Source organism: Panthera tigris, chromosome D2 (genome assembly GCF_018350195.1).
Source record: "Panthera tigris isolate Pti1 chromosome D2, P.tigris_Pti1_mat1.1, whole genome shotgun sequence".
Lineage (NCBI taxonomy): Eukaryota > Metazoa > Chordata > Mammalia > Carnivora > Felidae > Panthera > Panthera tigris.
In genome coordinates, this window is record NC_056670.1 from 39,295,177 (window position 1) to 39,308,032 (window position 12,856).

General features: G+C 45.9%; 1 protein-coding gene across 1 annotated transcript in view; it reads left to right on the forward strand.

The window, feature by feature from the left end:
* Nucleotides 1-676: 676 nt before the first annotated feature.
* The window catches only part of SH2D4B (SH2 domain containing 4B), a 60,246-nt gene continuing 48,066 nt past the window's right edge, over nucleotides 677-12,856 (forward strand). The window contains exons 1-2 of the mRNA XM_042960260.1: nucleotides 677-852; nucleotides 2,231-2,378. Of these exons, the coding sequence (XP_042816194.1) occupies nucleotides 752-852; nucleotides 2,231-2,378 (249 nt within the window). The 5' untranslated portion in view covers nucleotides 677-751. The remainder of the gene's footprint in view (nucleotides 853-2,230; nucleotides 2,379-12,856) is intronic.

Consider the following 12,856-nt stretch of genomic DNA (forward strand, 5'->3'; position numbering starts at 1 on the left):
TCTAGCGTCTTCCTTAGAGTGGCAAGGTCAGAAGGTACGAGGGTCTGCCTTTCCAGTTACAGCATCTGACAATTTGATCAAGTCTTTTGCCCTTGCATAGCATGGATCTCTGGCCATCCATTCAGCCTGCTGCTGAATGCCAGCAACCTGCTAAGGCAATGGCATTACATAGTTTACATTTCTGTGTCAGCACTACCCCGCTTTGGGGACAGATTTGCATTTTAGTCACGGGAATCGTTGGGGTCTGTTGCCGCCGGCAAACCAAGAAATCTCAGTGGCTTAAAACAACACGGGTTTATTTCTTCCTCACGTTACAGGCTGATGTGGGTCAGGGGCCTAGCGTCTTCATCTTGCAACACTATCTCCGTTCCCCGTTTCCAGCCAGTGGACGGGAGGGAGAGAGAGGAAGGACTGGTGCGCTGTCTGCTGAAGATCTCAGAGGGGCTCGGCCTCCAACACCAGTTCCAGCCTTGGGCACCGGCTTTGGCAGCCGTGAAGGGGAGGGAGGGAGAGAGGGAGGTGGCATTGCACTCGGGCCGGCCGGTATCTCTCTGGAATGCCTTTGTCGATGACACTGCTCTGTAGAGAGGTGTGAAGGTTGTGCTCGTCGGCCAACCTAGCTCCTCCCGTACTAATTGGGACTCAGACCTGTTTCTTCTTCCTTCCTGGTGCCTCCTTCTGCTGTGAGGCAGCGAGTGACAAGCACATCCAGTGGCTCCTGGGGGCAGATGGTGAAGTCTGGGTCTGGATCATGGGAGAAGGCCCTGGCGACAAGCCCTACGAAGAGATCTCTGAGGAGCTGATTGCGGAGAGGGCGCGGCTGCAGGCACAGAGGGAGGCCGAGGAGCTCTGGTGAGAGGTGCAGACGGGTACCGGGTCAGGTCTGAACACAGAGCCTACGGTGGGTCCAAGCCGCAGGACGCTAGGTTGTGGGTGGGAGGGGGGAGGTGCCAGGCAGCTGGCTGGCCGTTTTCTTAGCTCAGCTAAGATTAGGGGACCAAAGCACCAGTCTTCCATCAGGTAGGTCTGGTGGGTTCAAATCCCGGCTCCACCAGTTACTTGTAAGCTGATCTGGGGTCTCAGTTTTCACATCTGTGGTGCGGGCATAACAACACCCTTTCCGTCTGGACATAGATTGGATTCACTGCGATGATACAGATGGCATGCTTTTCCTCTATTCCTCGCGGAGCTGTCCCTGGGACAGCAGAGGAGTTTGGGTTCACCTTTGTGGCTGCTTGTTCCTCTTCACCGTACCTGCCTTTCTCACACAAGGTGCATAGTTGAGCCCCCAGTGAGATTTGGAGTCAGACTTCTTTCATAAACAACTTTTTTACCTTTTTTTTTTTATCGGAAATCCGTATGAGGTTGACTTCAACATTCCCCTACCCCCCCTATAAAATAAGTGACAATATTTTATTTTATTTTTTAAGTATTTATTTATTTATTTATTTATTCATTCATTCATTCATTTATTTAATGTATGTATGTACTTATTTTTGAGAGAGAGAGAGAGAGTGCGCACAAGCACAAGCGGGGGAGGGCAGAGAGAGAGGGGGTCAGAGGATCTGAAGCGGGCTCTGCGCACACAGCAGAGAGCCCGGTGTGGGGCTCGAACTCACGAACCGTGAGATCGTGACCGGAGCTGAAAGCAGACGCTTAACCAACTGAGTCACCCAGGCGCCCCTTAATAACAATATTTTAGTTGTAAAATTGTAACAACAACTCAACGCCCACCGCCTGAGATAATCACGGTGAGCATTTAGGCAGCACGTGCTTTATAAACTGCTTTATTCACACCTTGATAAATTGATTAATATAGATTCACAGTGTTATTTAAGACTACTATATAGTATCCTATTACATGAGAAACCCAATTTATTGGCCCTGTTGATGGACATTTAGGTTGTTCGCCATTTGTTATGTTATAAAAATTCTCTGATGAACATCTTCTACCTACATCTTTGTAAACTTGAGTGAGATATAGGATTTCTGTGTCTTTTTTTTTTTTTTTTTTTATCCCTGGCTTCCTGACACTTCTGTTGATTTACACTCCCTTACAGGAGGGTGACTGTTTCTCTCCAACTTGGCAACATTGAGTTTTGCTGACCTTAGATAGTTGTCATTCTGATGGACCCAGAAATGTTGCTCATAGTTTTTATTTGAAGCTCTGTGGTTACGTGGTCCTTCAGTCTCCTGCATGAGCTTATATCTGCTGGTGTTTTATTGGAAGGAGGCAGAAGGAGGCAGAAATCACGAAGAAGTTTCGGGATGCGCTGGCCAATGAGAAAGCCCGGATCCTGGCGGAGAAGTGGAAAGTGGAGACGGAAGACCGTAAGGCTGCCAAAGTCCTGGAGGAGCGCATCCACGAGGAATTCAAGGTGAGGCCGTGCGTGGAACGTGTGTGTGGCCACCTGTGCAGGCTCCCAGGCTACTGGCGCCCACCTCTGGTTTGAGCATTGGTTGGCACTGAGCAGAAATCTCACATGTCTGAGCAGGAAGGAATTTGACACACCAGTTGGGCCAATTCACTTCTCACTGGACAGATGAGGAAACTGAGGGTTAGACAGAGGAAGAGATTTGCCAAGGACAAGTAGCTGGGGACTGAGCCAGGATCAGAACTCAGATCTTCTGCCTTCCAAATGAAGGGTCCTGCAAAGGGACCTAGAAAGTGTTGAGTTTGTGGTCAGACCAGCCTGGCATCCAGTTCCAGTTCTACTGGTTAGTGCTGCGTGACCTTGGGAAGCTTGCTGAACTTCTCTGAGCCTTCACGTTCTTGTTTATAATATTAGGGTAATAACAACACCCAATTTGAGATTTTTGGAGGATGTAAGGAGATGAAAAATGCACATTTTCTGGCCCCGGACAGAAAATTGTTGGGAACCTTGCATACCTATTCATGCTGGGAAAGTTCAGTGCTGGTAAAGGAGATTTACACTGCTCTAGTAAGAAGTTAAGATTGCCTGAAAAAAATTTTTTTTCCTGGTCCCTATTTTGCGTTTTTTCCCCCTACAGGAATAACACATTTTGGGGGTGAGGGTAGAAAACTCAAAAATACATATAAGTGAAAAGAAGAAAATAATAATCTGCTGAATCCTATTAATGATATTATTTTATAAGTTGTATATTCATGGAATGTGCACATTTAAACATTTTAAAAGTATTTTTTCCTATAATGATTAGATAGAACAATGGCCCCTTAAGATCATTTATGTTGCAAATATTCTTCTCAGTGTTATTTTTTCTTAATTGTGGTTATAGTGCTTTCGGACGTACAAAAGATTACAAGTTTTATTAGCCAACTATATCAATCTTTTTTTTAAATGTTTATTTATTTTTGAGAGAGAGAGAGAGAGCACGAGTGGGGAAGGAGTACAGAGAGAGGGAGACACAGAATCCGAAGCAGGCTCCAGGCTCTGAGCCGTCAGCACAGAGTCCGATGTGGGGCTCGAACTCATAAACCGCGAGATCGTGACCTGAGCCGAAGCCAGACACTCAACTGACTGAGCCACCCAGGCGCCCCTATATCAATCTTTTAAAAATTATTGTTACATGCTAAGAAAGATCTGTGCCACTACAAGCTTATAAAACACTAATCTACGTTGTTTTCTATGTCTTTCATGATTTTATTTCTTTGCACTTAATTTCCCTCCACTTCAATTTTTTTCTTTTAAGGTTTGTTCATTTCTCAGAGACAGAGACAGAGCGTGAGCGGGGGAGGGGCAGAGAGAGAGAGGGAGACAGAATCAGAAGCAGGCTCCAGGCTCTGAGCTGTCAGCACAGAGCCCGACGCGGAGCTTGAACCCACAAACCGCGAGATCATGAGATGAGCCAAAGTCAGATGCTTAACCGGCTGAGCCACCCAGGCGCCCCAATTTCCCTCCACCTTAGAGTGTGGTATGATATAGGGCTATAACTTTGTTTTTCTTCCAAGTAGTTAGCAAATTGTCCCATCATCATTTATTATATCATCTCCCTTCTTTTAGTGCACTCGCTGCCTTGATTCTTCTTACCTACCTTTGGATCTCTTCATGGGTTCTTCTTCATTGATCATTCCTGAACCAGATTCACTTATTTAATTATTGTCGCTTTTAAAATGAAGTTTAACATCTGCTATCAGGGAAGAACCTATCCTTGCTCTTCATTTTCCAAATGTCCTTGGCTAATTTTAGTCATTCTTGGCCCACTAGAGATACATCTGAATCATCATGTCGCCGTCCTCCTCCCCGAAACAACAAAAAAACACACGGTGATTTTCATTGGAATTACATCTGCGTTAGAGATGTATTTCTCGTTCAGTCTTCTTTTTCAGGGTGTGGTGTCTTCTTCCTGTTACTCAAAGCTTCTTTTTGTCTTTGATAAAAATTTTTGAAACACCTCTCTATGCACCGTCCACCCAATCCCAAACATGCACAATAACTTATATATATGCATGGTGCCTCCGTCTTTTGGAACTGGGCGAAGTTTATTGTTTTATTTAAATGCTCCACGTTTCTTTTCTACGTAAACCTTAGGTTGAATATTTTTTGTTGCTATCGTGAAGATTGTTCTCATTACTTTAAAACCTATTGCAATTGCTGCTTATATATTTACATTGCTATTGATCTTATTTAATTTTCCCTTGCATAATATATACATTTTTAGGAGATTCATTTACTCTCAAAACATACGATTTAAAAGCAATTTCAGGGGCGCCTGGGTGGCTCAGTCGGTTAAGCGTCCGACTTCGGCTCAGGTCATGACCTCACTGTCCGTGGGTTCAAGCCCCGCGTCGGGCTCTGTGCTGACAGCTCAGAGCCTGGAGCCTGTTTCAGATTCTGTGTCTCCCTCTTTCTCTGACCCTCCCCTGTTCATGCTCTCTCTCTCTCTGTCTCAAAAATAAATAAATGTTAAAAGCAATTTCAGACTTGCAGCAACAATGAGAGAAAAAAACAAATGTTCGTGTGTTCTCCCCTGAAATTCACCAGTTATTGATGCCTTGTCCAATTTTCATTCTCTTTCCTCCTCTTCCTCTATATCTGCGTCTATCTATACGCAGACGTATATATACACACACATATCTACGTATGTACATTTTTGTTGCTACTGCTAAATTGTTTCGCTAAACAATTTGAATGGAAGCTGTAGACATCATATCCTCCAGCCAAGGGGTTAGCAAACTATTTTCGGTAAAGGTGCAGATAGCTAATATTTTAGGCTTTGTCGGCCACACTGTCTCTGTCACAACTCCTCAACCAGGCCATTGTAGCACAAACATGGCTACAGACAATATGTAAGCAAATGGGGGTGACTGTCCTTTAACAAGACTTTATTTTAAATAGCAGGGGGCAGATCTGGGAGCCTTAGTCTGCTGACTGCTGATCACACACTATGTACTTCAGCGTGCCTCTCCCACGACTGAGTACCTTTGCCCCTGGGTAGCCAGGACAATCCTGATCGCACCTGTTGAAATGAACAGTAATTCCATGATAGTATCCATAATCCAGTCAATCCATAGTGGAGAGATGTTCAGTTTGTATCGTTGGATTTTGCTTATGGTTGTTCAAGTCTGCTGGGGAAGAAAACCAACACTTTCTGTGTATCTCTAACAGCAAGAATCACGTGTTCTAGTCTCTGGCCCCCCTCCTTCCCAGAGGTGGGCTGAGTCCCAGATACTGGGAGGGTGGCTCCTTGGAGCTGGGGTCCTGGGGTTCATTTATTTCACAAGGAGATTCCAGAGGGAATGAGTTCTCAGAGATTTTCGGGTTGAACTCCTCCTTGAGAACTTCAGTGAGAGAGAGAGAGGTGATACGTTGTGGGGCGCTCTGTGTGGACGTTCATGGAGGGCTCGGTAAAGCCATGAGGTTCACTAAGGAACCCAAACGCAGACTTTTGGTGTTATTTCCCAAGAAGGCCATGGTAATTATATGTCTGTTTTTGTTTTAAGAATTAACTTGCTGAATGTGAATGTTTACACGTCAGTACTCACATTCGGATTCTGATTTGGCATATCTGATTTTGAAAAGCCTCAGACTTGCAGGTTGTATCTGTGAGGCCCTGGTGGGGCTCATCAGGGCAATGTCTGACAGGAACACCAGCACATGGACTCTGGAGTGGGAAGGGCCAGGTTTATGAACTAGGATATTTCCTGTCAGAGCTGTCTGTAAGTGAGCTACCCTTGTATTGTGATGAGATCTTCATTGCAGGAACCGCTTACCATGGGCTGAAATGGTATCTGAAAAGTTTCTGTGGTGGATTAAATACGGCCGGTGGCAAGTTCTTTGCCATGTCTCTCTTTGAAACTGCTCTTCCCTTGAGTCTGCTCTGGCCTTGTGACTAGCTTTGATCGGTAGAGTGCAGTAGAAATGACTCTGTGTAACATTTGGGGACAGGATACAGGAGATTTGTAGCTTCGGCCCCTCTTGCGATGCTCACTTTTGGAAGCTGCCCCTATGAGAAGCCCTATGACCTTAGCCCATCACTCTGTAAGGAAACCCAGGCAAGCCAGGCAGAGAGAAAGGGGCTGTGGGGGGGGAGCACTGAGGCACCAGACACGTGAGTGGAATCTTCTTGGTTCTTCCAGTGAATGACCCCAACCAAATGATTGGCCTCGGATGCCTCGGATTAACCTATGGAACCACGGGCAAATAAGATTGTTGTTGTTTTAAGCCATTATGTTTTCTGGTAGTTTGTTACTTGGTAATAGACAACCGGATCAGTTTCGCCAAAGGGATTTCCGCACTGGATTAGAGATTGGCTTAGATAATTTTTATTGTGTCTTTCAACAACCAAGACTCTAACCTGACGTGAGGCTCGCATGCAGGCATACGCCAACAACGTTCGTTTAATTTCGTACATTTTTCCCCCTTTCCCTGAGAACCTGAGTGCAGGTTGTTTGGGGGAAGTGATGGTGGTAGTTATAAACTCCCTCCTCTCCTCAAGCGTAGAGGGTGCCAGGGGAGAGAAGGAGATAACTCTGGGAGTATCCTTCAGCCCCCACCATGCCTGGGGGACTATGATGGAGCTCAGTGGAGCACCTGTACACATCCGGGTGTGAGCAGAGATGGGAAATGGACAGGAGATATGTGGAATCCTGAATGGTCCGCTGGTGGGAGAGGAAAAAGTGATGGGGGAAGCCAGACAGGGATCTGGCAAGGTAGGCTGTGGAGCCCTTGGGTGCTACCATAAAGAAGCAGACAGTTCCCTGCGGGCAGAGCGGAGCTGTGAGGATCTTGAAGCAGAGGGACATGGCCAGATCAAGTTCAGTGAGAGTACCTGGTGGTGATGGTTATGATTCAAGTGCTGAAGGCATGGTGAGAGGGAGAGGCCAGTGGTCAAAGTGGGAACTGCTGAGTGTGACTATGGTGAGATTCAGGGGGATGGACACAGAGAAATGGAGGTGAAATCGGCAAGGCTTGGCATCAGTTAGATGCCGGGATGGGGGGAACCCAAAGAGCAAAGACATCAGAGCCCCAGGCTGAGGAGTAGGGACAGGGTGCCACCCTGTTGCTATGGAGATCTGGGAAGGCAGAGTAGGCTTGGGGGGAAGAGAATGTGCTTGGGCTGGCTGGGCCAATGTGGTTCTCTAGAAGGGGAATTTGGGGTGGGGGCTGGAGGAGAGGGGAGACGCTGGATGGGAAGCCTGCTGGTGGAGGGGGGCTGGCTGGGTTCACTTCCGGCTACCGGTGTGGAGGATGCAGGCAGGTTCTTGAAATCCTCCTGCTTATAGGACAGATAATAGTGAAAATTCCTTGGAGAAAATGGGGAGGAAAAAAAATCCCAGAATCTTGTGTCAGGTTAAAGAGGGAACTTCAAAATAGAAGATACAGACAGCTGGAAACCTGTTTTTAAAAACCATTCTGTTGTGGCTGGCACCATTGGAATGCAATTTACAATGCATATGAAAATGTTCCTTTAGTAAAAAAGGGGATCAGGAGGCCAGATATAATTTGCATATTTTCTCTGCTTTCTTAACTCATAAAACTGCTTTTGGCTGCTTCTGTCTCTGCTTAAGACCGCAGAACACGGACAATAAGGCTCCTTCTCTCTCACTCTGTCTTAGTCTCCCTCCCCTCCCACCTCCTGCCAGTGTTCCTGATAAGGAACAGGCATGGGTTGATAGAGTTAGACTGCCCTTTAATTTTTTTTCCCATTTTCTGGTAATGGGAAAGGCCACCACGCTCTTTGTTTTTTCTTTCTCCTTTAAGGTTGTAGTTCATTTTGGCCCTTCGTGACATCTTGTATGACTACAGAAACTATCCCCACCTTATTTCCAAAAGGATTATATAAATGGTGGGGACACTTTCCACTTTTCAATTTTCTCTAGAAAGTTGTAGACTTTATCTGAGTTTCTCTTGGAGAAGGCTGGCATCGATAGGACGACATGATACAGTTTACGCTTCGCCTTTCGACAATCATCACAAGCCCTGTCTTACCTTCACTTGTTCACTTGCTTCTCCAGTCAGTGTTTATGGAGCACCTGCTATCTGCCAGGCTCTGTGCTGGGGGCTGTTGATGGGGGAATAAATGATACAGGCCTGGCCCTGCCCTTTTGGTGTACCTCATCTTGAAAAGCATGATGGTATTATTTGGGCCAGATGAACAACTGAAGGGTTTGGGACAGCCCTCCCGCCCCTGGAATGTGCCACTTTGGCATGTGGACTGTTTTGAGCTGAAGGCAATTGAGACCCTGAGGTCTCAGGAGAAACTATCACCCCTCCCTCCAACCACATAGAAGAATCTCAGTGGGGGCTGTTTTCCAGAATGAGGGTTATTAACAGTGATAAATTTTATCTGAGTGACCCATCTGTATGGCAGGGCAGACATCTAATTACCAAACAGCTGCTCATCTCTTTATCACCCTGTGAGGTGCATTCTTTTCTTTTGAAGTTCCAGACCCCTATCGCCTCTCCTAAGCTCAGGATGACACAGATCCCTCATTTTGCCTGATGGTCTTTGGAATTTCCGTATCCGTGTGCTTTCCTTGTATATCTGTTATTAAATCTGATTTTCTCCTGTTAATCTGTCTCACGTCAGTCTGATTCTTAGTGCCGCAGGAAGGATCCTTGAAGGGGACAGGACTGCTTGCTCCCCAACACAACAAAAGCGACTATGCCTTCCAGAAAAGCATCTGTCTCCGTGACATTTTCCATCGGGGTGGGGCGGACCCGGGCCTCTGGGGGCTCCTGTGGTGGCTGTTACTGATGGGTTATCAGGAGAAGGGGGATTGAATAAGCCGGATGGCTCAGAGGGCTTTGGGCCTGCCAGAAAAAGGCATCCATTCCTAATGTGGAAGGGAGTGTTTTCATAGTCGCCTTTTGGCTGCCTTGGCCTGTGGCTGCTAAATTTAAAGATAGACTTTTCACTGGGGCTCATGGAGGAGACGAAGGATTCTGAAAGCAGCCCCAAACAGGGAGAGCTTTTCAGACAATTTCAGCTGTGAGGGGTGAGTCATTTCAGCAAGACCCTGGAGGGAAGGATGCAGTGCTCTTTATCTGTAGGTGCAAAATGTTTCCTTTTGTTGTCCCCATCCCTGTGAGAAGCTTGTCTTTGTCACAGTAAGTGGCCAGTTATTTTCCTTGGAGATGGAGGCTGTTTTCCGACTCCCAGTCTGTTGTTGTTCATTCGTGGGTGCAGAGGATTGAGTGAACAGTGGCACTGCCGTTTATTTATGTATTTATTTATTTGCTGGTAATTATCACCCCCCCCCCCTTTACTGAGCTACAATGTACAAAGAAAAATTGTATATATTTGAGATGTGCAATGTTTTGGTGTATGCATACATTGTGAAATGATTACCATAATCAAGATAATGAACGCATCTCTCACCTTACCTGGTTACCGTTTTCGTGTGTGGTGAAAACACTTAACATCTGCTCTCTTAGCAGATTTCAAGTACACAGTATAGTATTAACTATAGGTACCATGCTGTACATTGTATTTCCAGAATTTATTCATCCTGCATCACTGAAACTTTGTAGCTTTTCACCAAACACAATCTAAGTGTCTGTTGATCAATGAATGGATAAATAAAATGTGATATATATACATAATGTATATGTGTACATATATATGTGTATGTAATGTGTGTGTATATATATATATAATATATATATATAGTATATATATTATATATATATTATATATAGTATATATATATTATATATATTATATATATATTATATATTATATATTATATATATATGATGGAATATTATTCAGTCTTAATAAAGAAGGAAACCCTGCCATTTGTGACAACATGGATGGATTTGGAGGACGTCAGGCCAAGCATCAGTCATGACCCTTCTCTGGGGTGCACTCTTTGTTATGGGCCTCATATGTTGACGGCCTAACTTCCACCATCACAGAATGTAAGTGTATGTAGAGGTAAGGTCTTTAGAAAGGTCATAAGTTAAGATGAGGTCTTCAGGGTGGGCCCTAATCCAGTATGACTGGTGCCCTTATAAGAAGAGGAAATTTGGACACAGACATGTGTGCCCACAGAAGACAGGGAGAAGACACAGGGAGACACAGGGAGAAGATGGTCCATCTAGAAGGCAAGGAGAGAAGCCTCAGAAGAAACCAGCCCTGCCCACGCCTTGATCTCGGACGAATGGGTGTTCTAATTGATGAGTTATGGCCTCTATAGCTCGTAAGTGTCTGTTGTTTAAGCCTCCTGGTTTGTAGTACTTTGCTATGGGACCCCAGCAAGCCAATTCACTCCTTGTCTGTATCAGAAAGTAGGACCAGGAGGCTGAAGCCCCTCTGACTCTGACAGGTCTTGGCTGACCGTACTTTCCCTAAGACCTTCCCGCCTGGAAGACCTGACGTGGGCAGGTGCTGGATCTGAAGTGTCTGGGTGGACGCCATTTTGGCTGGCGCTCTGTGTGTTGGGTGATGTGACCTCCTTGGTCAGAGATGGGGGGACCCTGTGGGGGCACAGGAAACCTGCTGTGTACACCGTAATGCTGTGCCCACGTGGGGCTGATTTTTGCTCTGCTGACATGCTGGTGATTGCCGGAGGTGAGTTTTTTTCACGGCTTTGAGCTAAAACCCCACTTGTTCTGCTTTGGAGCCAGGCCGACTTTGGTCTTGACTCTAGCATTTCTCACCTGAGGCTATTTCCCTCCTGACCCCACACTCCCCTCCACCTGTTGATCCCTGTCTCTGCTTGTCTGCAGATGTCCTTAAAGGGCTGCCTGCGGTCATTCCACTCCCTCCCCTCAGTCGCCTGGATGGCTGCCTTCCCCTCCCCTTACCTTGGCCACTTTCGCTCTCCCATCACATCCTGTGGCCACCACCCGCCTTCCCTTGTCGCTTCTCTGTCCTTATCTTCTGCGCTGTCTCGATGTCTCTGGGCCTGCAGCTCAGTTTACCACTCCCTTTTACTTGAAATGTTCTCTTCTATTGGCTTCTCCAACAGACATCACCCCTTCTGGGTTTTTAGCTTATCTGTTGGCCTTCCTTCTCAGCCTCCTTTCCTGGCGCCAGCTCTTTCTCTCAAGTTTTAAATGGTGGAGTGGCCCAAGACACTCTGGTTGTTCTCTCTCCCTCTCGCTCTTTTTGACTGTTATTATTGAAGTGTAATTGAGGTACAGTGTTAGTTTCAGGTGTGCAACATATTGATTCGACCATTCTATGCATTACGCAATGCTCACCTCGATCAGCGTGGTCACCATCCGTCACCATGCAACATTATTACGGTTTTATTGACTATATTCCCTATGCTGTACTTTCATCTCTGTGATTTATCTTTGGTTGTTTTCTTTTGATCTGCATTCTTTCTCTCAGGGATAGCATTAGGTCCTGTGGCTGAGACACTTCATCCCTCTGCAGATGGCTTCTCAGCCAGTATCTTCAGCTGAACTTGCCCTGAAGCCCAGGCACACGCATCCTGCTGCTAACAGCAGGCCTCTGGGGACGTCAGATGGCTTCTTGAACTCATCAAAGATAGCATTTTCACTTTTCTTCTTTCAAACACGGTAGATGATTCTGTACTCAAACATGGCAAACCCATTTGCAATGCTGGCCCTATTGTGTGTGTGGTTTTTCTCTGCCCGGAAATTTCTTTTCCCCAGTACTTACTTACCAATATTCTTCCTTATTGTTTGGTTATCAGATCACATTGTCCCTTCTAGGAGGGCTTCTGGTCACACAGCCTAAAGTAGCTTCCTAAATTCTGTCACTTACCCTGTTTTAATTCTTTGCACACTGTTTATTATTCTCTGGCATTTCCTGATTTTTATTTGTCTGGTGTGTTTCACGCACTGGAAGGTGAGCTCTGAGGGTGGGGCCTGTGTGCGTCATGCCCATGGCTGTGTCCCCAGAGCCCACAGCCTGATGCCGGCCTGAGCCTCTAGGTGCTTTGTGTTTGGTGAGTGACTACATGAAGCCACTTGCCTTCTTTAGCCCTAATTCCCAACTCTTGAGAGTGGCTCATTTGGAAGTGGAAATTTTATTCTTTAGGATTAAAAAATGGATTTGAATTAGTGGAAAAACCTTAATTTATACCATTTCAGAAGAAACAAAAAACTTTGTCTTTATTAAATGAGGGATTAAAACTGAGTTATCTTTTTTTTTTCTCTTGTTGATCCATTAAAATAGTAGCAAAGGACCGAGAAAGTTCTAAAGCACAAGGAGATAGAAGACGAGAAGAGAGAACAGATGAGAAAATATTCACCAGAGTTTGGTTGCCGGGAGGGGGAGTGGGGAGGGGTTCAGTGGGGTGCCTGCAGGAAGAGGGTGAGTAGGTAAGCTGTATTGGTCTGGATCCACACGGGCTCAGGACCCGGAGGCACCAGGGACTATGGCGAGGGGAGCTCAGACTGGCTCAGTTTCTCTGTGGTGCGGCTAGACCCCCATGTCCCCATTTTCATCCATT